Raw genomic sequence first — 13,375 nt, forward strand, 5'->3', positions numbered from 1 at the left:
ATGTAACTTTGCACATATAAATGTTTCAAAACGGTCCTTAATGCTGAGGTCAGATTACTTTTTAGTTTGTTAAAATGGCCACTGTGTCAGATTAGGGGTTCACAGAGCCATATATTAGTGCTGGACTGGACCAGTAGATATGACTACACCGGACCATCACGAACAACGTGATGACATTTGAAGGATTAGGGACTGGGTTAGACAACACCGGTACAGGAGACTGTAATCAAGCCAAAAAAAAAACGTTTGTTGAGACTTTTCCTGTCTCATAGTTCCATCTGGTAGCACCAACTTCATCATTCTGCTTTCACTTGGCCATTTTGGGCATATGGCGCACTATGTGCTTTCATTGGTCAACATCAATGATGTGACAGAACACAACGTAGAAGGCAGAAAAAAAATCAAACATGCTCGACTTTCTGTCGGGTGGTGGTAAACCGAACCAGATGTGGTCTTGATTGTCATTCACTATGAAACACTACAAGGGATAAAAATAAAAAATGTATCTTTTTATGGCTGATGGGTCCCGAAACACTAGGTCTGCTGAATCAGGCTGTAGTAATGCTTATAATGTGTAGTCTGACCTTGGCATTAGGGTTCATTGTGGTTGAGTTTGTGTTCACTCCAAATATGTAATTGTTGTAAGTGTTCTGTGCAGCACTATTTTTGTAAAAGGAAATAAAAGTCAAACTATTGTATGACACAGCCAAATCGAATTTGATAGACAAAATCCAGACTCAGAGACAGCCCTACTCATCAGCCATGTTTGGAAAAAGAGGTTATTGCAGTTGTACCCATTAATTCTTAGAGTAGCATGAAATTAAGCAGAAACATCTTATCATAAGCCTGATTTTGTGATTTTGGCTTCTAAACAAAAATGGGCAGAAATAGCAAGATAACTTCAGGAAATAGCCAATTTCCCAGGGATCAGTGGTGTATGAGATGCCTTGATTCATTGCCCAAAACCATCTTGTCAAATGTCACCTCATGTCGTGATTTCCACTTACAACATGAGGCAACAGCAGCAAAGTCTATTTACCATCACGATCAACACTATCCCATTACCTTCTAGGTCTGGCTGCTTGCAGTCAATCGTGTATTAATGCAGGGTTCACAAGTTCACAAGAACATAAGTTCAATCGTGGCCAGAGGGTCTTGGCCCTGGGGAAAAGCAAGATTTACAATAAACACTGGTGTAACTGGGAGAACATATTAAATCAGGCTCCAGGTTGTGATGTGGTTTCAGAAGGTAAGATGGCGAATTAGCCCTAAGGCAAAGAAACACACAAATCCAATATTAACAAACAGACATCTTAAGACTCCACACAGATACAAAGGCACACAAACAGAGCAAAATGTGTGCAGGACATGGAGCTATTACACTCAGTAAATCACCTGGCACCCAGCAACACAGGAAGCAAATACTCTTTTTGGTTTTGTTACTGTTACAATTTACCTGTGCACAGTTTCTCTGCAGCGGGCAGAGGTGCACTCATATTTCACTAAGTTAGCATTGTGAAAGTTCATGGCTATGTTTGCCGTGTTATTGTGGTAATAAATGAGATTGAGTGGGTGCCTCAGAAAGTTGCATTCTGTCCTGATCCAAGGTTGCATAGTCATTCTCAATATAATGAGAAGTGAGGAAAGGCTATAACCTTGAAAATGAGGGACCAGGAGAAACAAAGATGAAAGAAGCACACTTTTATGGCATTGGTCTTTGAAGGGATGTGTGATGCATTGCTTTGAGTATTCCATAACTTAAAGATGTTTATATGGAAAAAAATATTGAGACAGTGACAGCTCATGTTGACAACTCGAACAGTTTTATATTCACTGGCTTCACAGTGATTTCTTCTTTGATGTTGTCTAGAATCATGCCTTTTATAGCTTTTGTACTGTGATTATTATGAAAACAACACATTTATATGTAATTTATGTCAGTAGTTTCTCTGCAACAGAAACTGTCTAAAAAAAAGTCAGTCTAAGAAATACACCCTTGGAAGAAGTTGATTTATCGTAAAGTGCATGTTTTGAGAACAATTTAAAAAAAGGACTAAAAAACAAACATCCTAAAAACAGCCTCATCGGAGAATACTATGCATCAGTTCAATCTTAGATTGAAAATACATATTTCATGACTGTACATGTTTTGTTTTATATGAACAAAATTGGGTCCCACAAGGGTCCATACTGGGTCCTATATTATTTGCAATATGTACCAAATAACCTTTTTTGAATTTCTGAATGGATACATAAGGTTTTTTGAACTGAAATTAATTTGATTAAACAAATGTTGCAATGTTGCTTATACAAAAAGTTATTATGCAGATGATATCACTATGCATACTTAAAATGTATTCATAAAACTCTCACTAGCTGAACCTTCCGTCATGTTGACACTTAATGTATATAATTCCTTGAACCCATTCTGGCTAATCTCCCTCATCTAGTATCAGCTACTGAGTCAACAGAATGCATGCTTACTTGACAAATAAATGCAAGTATTGTGCTACTGAACACTGCTTAATTAGTCATTTCTGTTTGTGTAAGTCTGCTCTTCACAATAGGAAATATTCCTAGTAAAATAAATGTGTGTTAAGAGAACTGTTTGATGCTATTTTAGCTTGAATTGTTTTGTTCATTTATTCCGCCAATGCAGGAATCATCAGGACTGCCTTAGCTAACATGGACCGGGAAGCCAGGGAACACTACACCGTTGTTATCCAAGCCAAAGACATGGCAGGCCAGGTCGGAGGCCTCTCTGGCTCCACCACCATCAACATCACTCTGTCAGACATCAACGACAACCCGCCCAAGTTTCCACAAAGTATGTATACAACTTGATCCTTTAAATACAGTCCAGACAACACAACACAAGCTTAAGTTCTCTTAAAATAGATACTTGTTCATGTTTGGTGCAACTCAATTAACCTACATTGCACTACAGCGTCGCCTCCATCGGAAAACTCTCAACACTGATACATTGTTGTCTTCATGTGTGTCAGTTAGTTAGCTAATCAAAAGGCTAATTCTGCAAATTGGTAATGTTTCCGATGTTAATACTTTACTACTACTACTACTACCCTAATTTCATAAGCTCAGTATTCTTCATGATCATGTTTAATATACAGTATTACTCAGTAGTCAAATACTGCAGACACATATTTTGGGGCCGTTTTGCCTTTATTGGATAGGACAGCTGAAGAGAGACAGGAAATGTTGGGAGGAGAGAGTGGGAGATGACATACAGCAAAGGGCAGAGGCTGGATTCGAACCCACAGCCGCTGCGACAAATACTACAGCCTCTGTACATGGGGCACGCAAAATAACCGCTAGGCTACTGGCGCTCCCATTTTCTCCATTTTAATGATATACTTAAGTCATGACAAAGTTGTGATTATCTCTCAAAAAGTTCCCAATGACACAAATTGGATGCTAGTATTTTATTTTGTGCTGCAGGGACAAACTCTTTCAAAACCATCAAGCTTTTCTCAATAATCATCTGCCTCAGTGCATTGCTATCAACCTCAGTTTAACATTTAATGTCAGCTGAAGCACTGCAGAGTATTTTTAATGACATTCCCTCAGGAACAATTGGTGGGAGAATCAAACTGCTTAGCCAAGCCCTTTTTTTTTAGTAGGGCATTCAGACAATGATGAGGGGCAGATCAGCTTCTGTTTAAAACATGTGTTTAGCTGTTTCTTAACGGGCACACGTCAAATCTTATCCACAGAAAACTACCAGCTGTACGTCCCTGAATCAGCTCAAGTAGGGAAACCGGTAGGGAAGATCAAAGCCAACGATGAGGACCTGGGCGTCAATGCAGACATCAAGTACAGCATCATTAACTCTGAGGGGGCCAACATGTTCTCCATCTCCACGGAGAGGGACACGAGAGAGGGAATCATCAGCCTCAAAAAGGTAAAAGCAAGCTGTCTTCAAGCAAGAAATGTGATTTATCAGGGAATCATCGCAAAAATATATGAGGAAAAGGCTGTGTTTGTCAGCCTTTTGACTTAATGGGTCACTTTTAACAAGCATTGCTGTAAAGTAGCATTTTGATGAGCAGGTTGTATTCAATATTTTAAAGGCCTACGTGGACACTGATGCATATACAATGCAAAATTGGTTTCTGTAGGGAGTTGTAACAGATGGTGGAAGTAATAATACACTTTAATGGGAAGCAATTCACCAATAAAAGAGGAGTAGAAGAAGAACACTTTGATTTACAAAGTAACAAACACTTTAAAGGTATAGCATGTGACTTTCAGAGTAAAGATGTCCTGTTGATGTTGCACTTCAGCACCAGTCTTTGACACGGATGCAAACATGCATCAATACATTTAGATTTTTGTCAGTTTCCCCTCACTTAGGAGCACATTTTGGTTGTTTTCTGGAGATCTGGGTTTATTTATCTCGTTATCTTGGGATTTGCTTTCCTTGTAGACTCTTAAGATGGCTTGCACTTCATGTTTCTAGCCCACACAACTTCACACTATCGGGCTTGCTAATCTCTTTTTTTCCTTTGGTGCCTTTTGCGGACAGCCTCTGAACTACGAGAGAAAGAAGACCTACACCCTCCACATTGAAGGGGTGAATACACACGTGGATCCTCGTTTTTCCTACCTTGGTTCTTTCAAAGACACTGCCACCCTTAAAATCACAGTCGGGGACGTGGACGAAGCACCTGTCTTTTCTGTTGAACATTACAATCTGGATGTATATGAGAACGCACAGAGTGGCACAGAGGTTGGTGCCGTATTGGCTCGAGATCCGGACGGCAGGAACAGTCCTGTCAGGTAAGACCCACAAACATTCTGCTATTATTATTACAGATATGTTATGCATTATTACTTTATATTCAAGAGATACACTTGTGTGTCATTATTCATCAGACAAGCACACTGCAGAAGTGAACGGTTGAAGAGGAGGTTGCTAATATTCTGAGGATTATTTTGAGGCTTAATGCTTCTTCAGATCTGAACGACAGCCAATGCAACTCTGTCACTTTGTCAACTAATTGGTTGCCAAAAATGCAAGCCATGGAAACTTTTTTTTTAATTAGAAACAGAAACTAGTCCTGCTGAAGACATTTCTCAGCCTAACTTGAAAAAAAAATTGAGCTTAATTGGTAAAGCATACGTTTGCAATGCAAGAATTTGGGGTTGTGAGGAAATCAATTTGTTATTCTGGCCACTGCGTTTTTAAGAGTTACTTTAATTTTATTCCTTTGATCCTGTTTTGTGTTTTGGCATTTAAATTTTACCAGAAAAAACCTCTCTGAGGTGCTTCAGTTTAGCTCAGTGACGTTTAAGTCGACTAACACGATTATTTCTGCCCTCAAGAAATGTTTGCCTAACTAAAAACTCTAATTTGCAAGTCATTTCTTTGCCCCGAATGATTTCACCTTTTAAAGATAGATACTTAAGTTTCAACATTGCAGAGAAAATGAGAAAATTTTGACATCTGCAGTGGTTTTTCATGGAGATCTGAGGTTCTCTCTGGACATAGGAACAGATAGCATACTGTGAAATAGAATACAAGGTATGCTGCAATATATTGAAGAGCCTCTTGTTTGTACCTGATACTGCGAATGCCGTTAATGTTTCACATCCCGAGCAATATGCATAATGAATCACACATTTTGGCATCATTAGATTGATGGTTTTTTCGGTTGCAAAACCTGTGAAAGTAACCCGCGGCAATGCAACTGCTTAGCCCATTTGTATGCGCTCTAAACACATGCTTGTGTACTGTCGAAAGAAGATTGATATCACCCTCAGGCTGTGGACTAATCCCAGGTTTTCACTCTGCACAGGTGCCTGCTTTCAAAACATTGCACTCAAGCACCTCCGCACTGCTTCTTTTAATTTGAATTCCCTATGTAGCCTTGGCATAAATGATGAAGGACCTGTAAACATGATACTCCCCATGAGATGACGCATTGCTGATATATCAGTAAGAACCAATGTTCTGTTGCTGTTACGATAGAGGGTCATAGTTTCAAGCTTCGCTATAGGCCTCAGAGCCCAAGGGTTTTTTTTAACAGCATTAAGCAGTGACTTGTCACCATGCTGCTGTCCTCGCCATTTTTGGGTGTTCATCCTATCGTTTTTTTTTCTTGTGGATTATGAACAGCTTGAAATGGGAGGAAGACACAGGGTAAAAATGAGTCTTTGATTCGTGCCAGAGTCTTAAGACTTTGCGAAAGATTTGTAGTAAACAAGAAGGAAATCTACATATGAAAGACTTGCCTTGCTCTCCTTGTGGGATACCTCCTTCTTGTCCATTCCTACCGCACATCACTCCCAATGTTGAGCACATTGAGAAGAAGCAGCGGGAAGCATTTTGATGACATCCACTTGAACCCAGAAAAAAAGCTAAACATACCATAGCACTGCTCCCTGGGTTTGCATCAGAATGCAGAATGCATCAGGGATCAGTATTTGGCTCTCTTTGATCATCACAAGTCTGCCCATGCGTGCAGTGAAATAAACATGTCATTGAAGTGACATATCAAATGTTGGTTTGAAATTGACATCTAAATAGTCTCACACAGTCTTGATGGCTCATTACCTCTGGTTGCTCTTATGCATTATCATAATCATCAAGAGCAGTTATGCAAACTTCTTAGCCTGATTACTTTAAAGCACTGCAGGGATTCAAGTCGGACCCATCTTCAACAAATTTCTGTTCTCTTCAAGTGTAAAAAGCTGTGATTTAAAAAATAATAATAACAAGGACATTGAAAACTGGCCATGATGTGTCACCAAGAGAGACACTACAAATCAAGCAAAATATCTATTTAAAGAAGACCGTGTTATCAACAAGCAGCAACCTCTGGTGTTGAGTGAAAAATCCTGCAGTTCCTCAAGTGTCCACTTGAGGCTATCTCCAGCAAGCCTTTGAAGTAATTTACACACCCATTCAAAAATCCCAGTTTTTACAGCAGAAATAAACATGTTTACAGCTCTGGATCAAAAAACTAAATTGGAATGGATAGCTAATTTCTACGGCAGCGTATTGCATTCATATGGGGAAGAAAATTCTGCCTGGTTTCTTGTTATTATGAGATAAAGATTGCGTAATGACGAGTACGCTTCTGTGAGTTTCAGTAAATCCCTTAAACATAGCCAGCTTAATTGCATTTCAGGTGCAGGACTTCATGTCCGTGAAGCATACCATCTCTATTGAACTTATCCTAAAGGAATAACGCTATGTTAAGGAGGTGAGCGTTAGCTTTCCGTCTGAACAGCCATAAAACCTTAAGATGCCTCTGTGAAGACGACAAGCTCATAAGAATATCATCGTTAGTATTGAAAGACGCTAATATTCCCCAAATGCCTTAAACCAAGACGGAAATAAAACACAATCAATTCAATAACCCTCGTCATCGTTGCCTTTTGATCTTCCTCCCACTTCCCCCTGCCTAAACGAAAAATGCATTAACCCTTTGTTATCTTTCAAGTTTTTATGATGTAATCTTTTCCCTTTCGTCATTTACCCAAATCCCCATATTAATGCAATACGCTTTCATACATTTCTTTATCGGTAAATACTGTACGGGGCTGAATTTCTTTGAAACTCAAAAATCACTGGGTAAATACGTTTCAGAATCATGACAAATGTAGCTGTACACTTTGCTAGTGACTACACACCCATCTACATAAAGTCTTTGATCTCGTCTAACAACGGCAACAGGTCAAAATCAACTAATGCTCAAACACCAACATTCAAAGGCAAACTATTTGACCTCACTTTAAAGAACAGTGAAGCACAGCCCAGGCTGACAAAGAGGTTCACAGTAAAGCTTAGCCGGGCATGTTGCTTGTGTGATGCACGGGGCTGCGGGGGGTTTTCAAGGGTTGTTGAAAGTGTAGGACCGCCAAATAAGACTAATGTGTGTCTTTGTAGAGCGATGATTGCCCCCTTCCCCTAATGAGAACCGAGCCAAGTCTGAACATGTAAAGCTCACTCTAACAAGCTGAGTTTTCAGATGTCCTTAAATGACCACTTCACAGGCAATAAACCCTTGGTACATGGCAACATCTCCGTACCCATCTTCATGTCAAATTTTAACCAGTGACCCCCCAAAGAAGTGTTAGGGCTAACCCTAACACTCTCTCGAAGGGTTTGTGTGGCTTGGGCTTTCTTGCATCAAGCACAAAGTTTATGAAGGAAAGGCATACTCTGTGGGCAGAACAAACCACGAGCTGTGGGAGTGTCATCCACCTGGGGGGAGGGGTTACTGCCCTTTGTGATGTCACAAAGGTAGAATCTCCAAACGGCCTAATTGATCACACATTTTCTGAAAAGAGGAGCAGGCGATAGACAGAGAGGATGGACTTTTCTCATTATTGGGGTTTTGTAGACAGTCTAGGGACACATAGTAGTGTTTGAGTAACATAGAAAAGTGTATTTTTCATAATATGTGACTGTTAATCACATTAAATTATCCTTAAACTTCATGTTAAGGGAAATACCGATTTTTTGTTTGAACAGTCTTCTTAAAAATGATCCTTATACAATGAAACATCTTTACTTTTGGCTTGTTATCTCTGGAAATAAGAAAATAAGCCCTCACACAACAAAACGCACGACTTGTATCACTGGTAGCAGCAATTAATAGAACTGACGTGTCTTTCAGAGAATTTTTTCCTTGACAAAGTGAACGCTTAGCACCTAAGCACTTGCCTTAAAAGCCTTAATGCTCTCACACGACTGAGCATTTAATAAATCATGACACCATTTCTACTGAGGGTGCTGGGTAAACTTGTAAGCAATCCAACAGTTCATTATGTGACATAAATGCAATCCTGGCATAAATATCCCAACGCCATTCCTATCACTCACGTCAATTGAACAAAATTGTCGACTTAGGCTGTCTTACTCAGGAGAACGAATGCTGGATTAAAGGTGTAAATAGGTCATTAAGAGATGAATTAGGGAATACATTCAATGCTCATTTTGTGCTTGAACTCATGAGAGGAGCTGCTCTTTCTTCTTTGTATTCATCAGACTGCCGTGCTTCTGGGTTGATAACAGCATTGCTGGAAACCCATTACAACAGTGTAAACATTGCCTGCTTAAAATATGCCTTTTGTCATTATTTAATATTGAATGTAATTGCTCTCGACTTAGAAATGTGTATTTTTGGAACATTCTGTCAAGACTGGACGTCAATTTGGGAGCAGAGGGGATTCTTATGTGTGTGTTTCAAGGTGGGACCAGACTGAAAAACCACAGAGGCATTAAGGTTTCCATGCAAAGGCTTGTATTGGCTCTTAGCATTCTTCATTGGAAAGCATGGGTTTGTCTGTCTGTTATCATCGATTTGTGACTTTGCTGTCAAGGTTATGCCTTTTTGTTGTGAAGTTAGACGTAAGCAAAAGTGAATAAATGTCTGTTTTTGGAGCCACAATATAATTGTTGAACTAAAACAAGTGCTGAAGTACATCTAGTTCCTGCAGTGTTCTGAGGCATTTAAATGAGTGCTTATTTGATTAGAAGAGGCTCTCGACAGGTTTTACACAAAGGTCAGTTTACACATAATGAGCAGCAACACTCTAAAGGGAGCCATCTTTGGAAAAATTACCCAGATGATATCATCAGTTATTTCATGTAATGCTTGGGGAACTGTAACTGTCACGCCTTTAGGAGCTGAACATCTGTCTGTTGCTTGGATTTTGTTAACATGTCTCCTACTTGTCACTTAACCCTTGTTTGTTCAAGGACAGCCTGTGATCTAGCATCTATTGTTGAGCATTGAAGCTAGCGAGCTAATGCTCTGTTTTTAAAGTGATAGTGGTGGGAATTCCGGCTCTTTTTAGTGGTCAAGATCGTTTGGTGTTTCCAGCTCCCAAACGGTTTTTCATTTGGTACCATTGGCTTCATTAAATTAGCTAAATTTAGCAATTTGTTGAGCTATGATTGATATACAGTATATGCATGTATTATTCATTATAATTTTTATAAACCACATAATTCCCAGAATAACCCTGTTTTCCATGATGTGTAGCATAAAACATGCCATATCACCGAGCACTTGGTGTGCCTGTTGCAGAGCTGTTTGGAGAAAAGATCATCTCTTTGCTCTATTCTGTAGTACATGTAAACTAAAAGGAAAATGGCTCTCAAGCAAATATTCTCTTGAAGTGTATTGTACTGTGTAAAGAAATCAAGATGAGATTTTGGTTGTTGATGATAAACAACAACCTAATTATGGATGTATAGGACACGATTAGCAAAGATATAAGAGGTACTTTGTCCACAGGGGCACCAAAATCAACCCAAACCAAAAGTTTTTCACAGGCGCTTAAATGGTTATATTGAAGTTTTTTTCAGAAAATGGCAATAGCATTAAATATTAAGAAGTTCCAGCTCTGTTAGCCGAGTTATAACAAGATATTTTGGCATGTAAATCAATAATATTCATGCTCTTTGGACACCTTCAACTAACTTTCCCGGTAGCCTACAGATTACCAACCCTCTTGATGATATCCTCTATTCCATCACTTATACATCTCTCTCTGTATTCTGTCTTTGAATTTGATTAATTCGATCACAATTTCCTCAATCCAATAGGTATTTCTTGGACAGCAAAGAGGACGGCGTTCGGTATTTCAGAATCGATGAAAGCAGTGGACTGATACGGACGACACAGCCTCTGGACAGAGAGGACATGTCTTGGCACAACATCACTGTGATGGCCTCGGAGGTTGGTAGGTACCCAGGTTCCTTCCATAAACTGAATAGTAATGATTAGTAAATGCAATGCACTTGCCTTCTTTGTGTTTGCTCTGTGAGTGTCCATGAGTGAGGCTTTCTTCTCTCTAGTCTTGACTTATTGACATTGTTCATTCCTCCAATTCTGCGATTTCTTCATTTTCATCCTGGAATGGAAAAATAAGTCTGGAAATGTTTCCCAGTTCTACGTCTGCTTAAAAAATATAAAGATGTAATTGTGACATCGTATACGGTTTTCTCAACATCATCTACATATTGAATAGGAGGCAAATAAGCAGATTTGTTGGCACACATACACGGCCGGTATCAGTCTTTTCACCTTCTGACATATAAATATTTTGATAAGCAAGGTAACATTTCTCCCATTCCAACACCTTCAGGGAGTGTAGTAAACACATGAAATACTATTATGCATTTGTCTGAAAGAGGCACTTAAAAGAGATTGCTCCTTCTCCCCACACTCATATTGTTTAGCCCCGAGCTAATCGGAGGCATTATAAATCGTTATCACAAACGCATTCATATCCTATCGGTGAGCTTGATGCCACAAAAGCATGATTTAAAGAGTGGAAATTCAAAAAATCAGGGTCGGTGCTATAGTTCTAATCCAGAGGGTTTTTTTTTTTTAGATAACAAGACACCTGGAGGGGATCATATAGTCAGAGAGCGGTTCAGGTTCAAATTCATAGCGTGTAAAATTGGAGTGGAAATCAATATCAACAAAAAGATGGTTCCATAAAAAAAAGGAATGACTGCACAGTTTGTGTGCAGTGCACACTCTGATTTTATCCACAGAATAAAATCTGCAGCGAGCCGGTTTTTTTTATTTAGACGTTCACTTCAACGTCTTGATCAAAGACACTTCAGCAGCAGACAGTTCAGAGTGTCGCTGCGGTCGCACATCCACTGCAGCAGAATCACAATTTGTCGGCCTTTAACGAGTAGACCACAATTTTTCAATTTTTTTTATTTTAAAGACAGTGACGTAAACGAGGGCTAAGGGGTAAATGGTTTGTTGTCGACAACTGCAAATCCAACCATTTGAATGTTTTTTGTATCTATTTGATGTTCTGCTCTACTTTTTAAATAAAGGCAGGGTTGGTCATTTTCTCCAGATTCACTTTTTTAAGATTTTGGTTGAAATTGTATTTAGGTGTATTTCCCTCAAAGGGCAACTTCCACCTTCAGCAAAAATCCTTTGATTTGTTTTTTTGTTTATTCAGATCATTTTATCATTAAATTAGTCAATTGAAAGAAATTACCATAAAATCCAAGATGCATTCTGATTTTTTTTTTCTCAGAGGGGAAAAAAGGTTTAAAAGGTCTTTCTGCGTGACAAGTTCCTTTGCATTCTGCGCACTTCACAACATGCAATTTCTGTGCAGATGTGTAGCACTTTTAGACCATCCGTTCTTGCAATGTGGTGTTTGCACTCCTGCTAGATACCTGTATGGTGCATGTCTCAGCATTTTATACTGGTATATTGTTTGCACAGGTTTGTAGGATTTTGGAAATAGGAATTAAATGTGCGTTCACACCAGATGTAACTGTATTTAAAATTTCAATCCCTGATCAGTTGCTAAACATGAGTATTTTGAACCTTTTTCCACTGCTTACAGTCCGTTAACTGCTCAGGCTCATTGAGAACTATCAATTGTCTTTAACAGTATTTAAACACAGACTAATACCTGCTGAGTTAATACTGAAATGAGCAACTGATGTCTGGAGAAAACAAAGCTGAACAAGATCATTTGCATATTGATAAGAATGTATTCAAATAGGTTAGTGTATTTTTCTTATAATTAATTACAAAATCAAATTAGTCCCCAATTGTTTGAACGTCCTTTCCTACATTGAAAATTAATTAAATCAGCGCAGGCCCCCGCTAACTTCAAGAACTGCTATCAGGTAACTCCAGTAATTTGTAATCACAATTAGGCAACTCTCTGGCCAACCAACAGAAGTGCTGAATGCTAATGTTCCTCTATCTCTTCACCTCTTCTTAGTATGCAAGGGCACACTTACGCGCCCAGACAATGTCAAAAAGGCAGAATGATACATTTTGACCACTTTGAATGAGCAAGGACACGGTGTCAGAGACACAAAGCATCCTGCAGAGTCTCTGCCCTTCCGTCTAAAAACCCGCCAGAAGTAGACAGAGCACAGCGAGGGAGTGAAGTAGAGAATGTATGATTAAATTTTTTTGTAATTGAATGTCTAAACGCACCCAAACATGTCTTAAAGTACAGTCAATGTGATGTCAGATCTTCTTAACCAGTGGAGATAAAAAACACCATGCATGGAAAACCCAGAGTAAATAAAAACCTGAAGCATTCATTTAATAGAAAGACTGCTGCATCTGCATGACTATTTTATATTCAAGGAAGCGTTTGCTGAGTTAGCATGCTATTTTTCATTGCTGTCCTGCTCCACACTGAAAAACAAACCGAAACCTAGGAGCTACCCAGTGCAACCAGAACCTGAACTGGAGGGAAATAATGGAGATTTTTTTACCACTAATATATTAGGCTGCTTCTTGTAACAGAAGCTGATGTAAAAATACCATTATTTAACAAAAATCCATCATCGTTTTAGTTATTGCTGTTAAAAAAACAGCTATAAGAATGA

General features: G+C 39.0%; 1 protein-coding gene across 2 annotated transcripts in view; it reads left to right on the forward strand.

The window, feature by feature from the left end:
* The window catches only part of LOC109992537 (cadherin-18), a 189,208-nt gene that overhangs the window by 148,637 nt on the left and 27,196 nt on the right, over positions 1-13,375 (forward strand). For both annotated transcript variants that reach the window (XM_065949050.1, XM_020645202.3), the window contains exons 5-8: positions 2,660-2,827; positions 3,735-3,922; positions 4,547-4,800; positions 10,586-10,722. In XM_065949050.1, coding sequence (XP_065805122.1) covers positions 2,660-2,827; positions 3,735-3,922; positions 4,547-4,800; positions 10,586-10,722 — 747 coding nt within the window. The remainder of the gene's footprint in view (positions 1-2,659; positions 2,828-3,734; positions 3,923-4,546; positions 4,801-10,585; positions 10,723-13,375) is intronic.

Source organism: Labrus bergylta, chromosome 20 (genome assembly GCF_963930695.1).
Source record: "Labrus bergylta chromosome 20, fLabBer1.1, whole genome shotgun sequence".
NCBI lineage: Eukaryota > Metazoa > Chordata > Actinopteri > Labriformes > Labridae > Labrus > Labrus bergylta.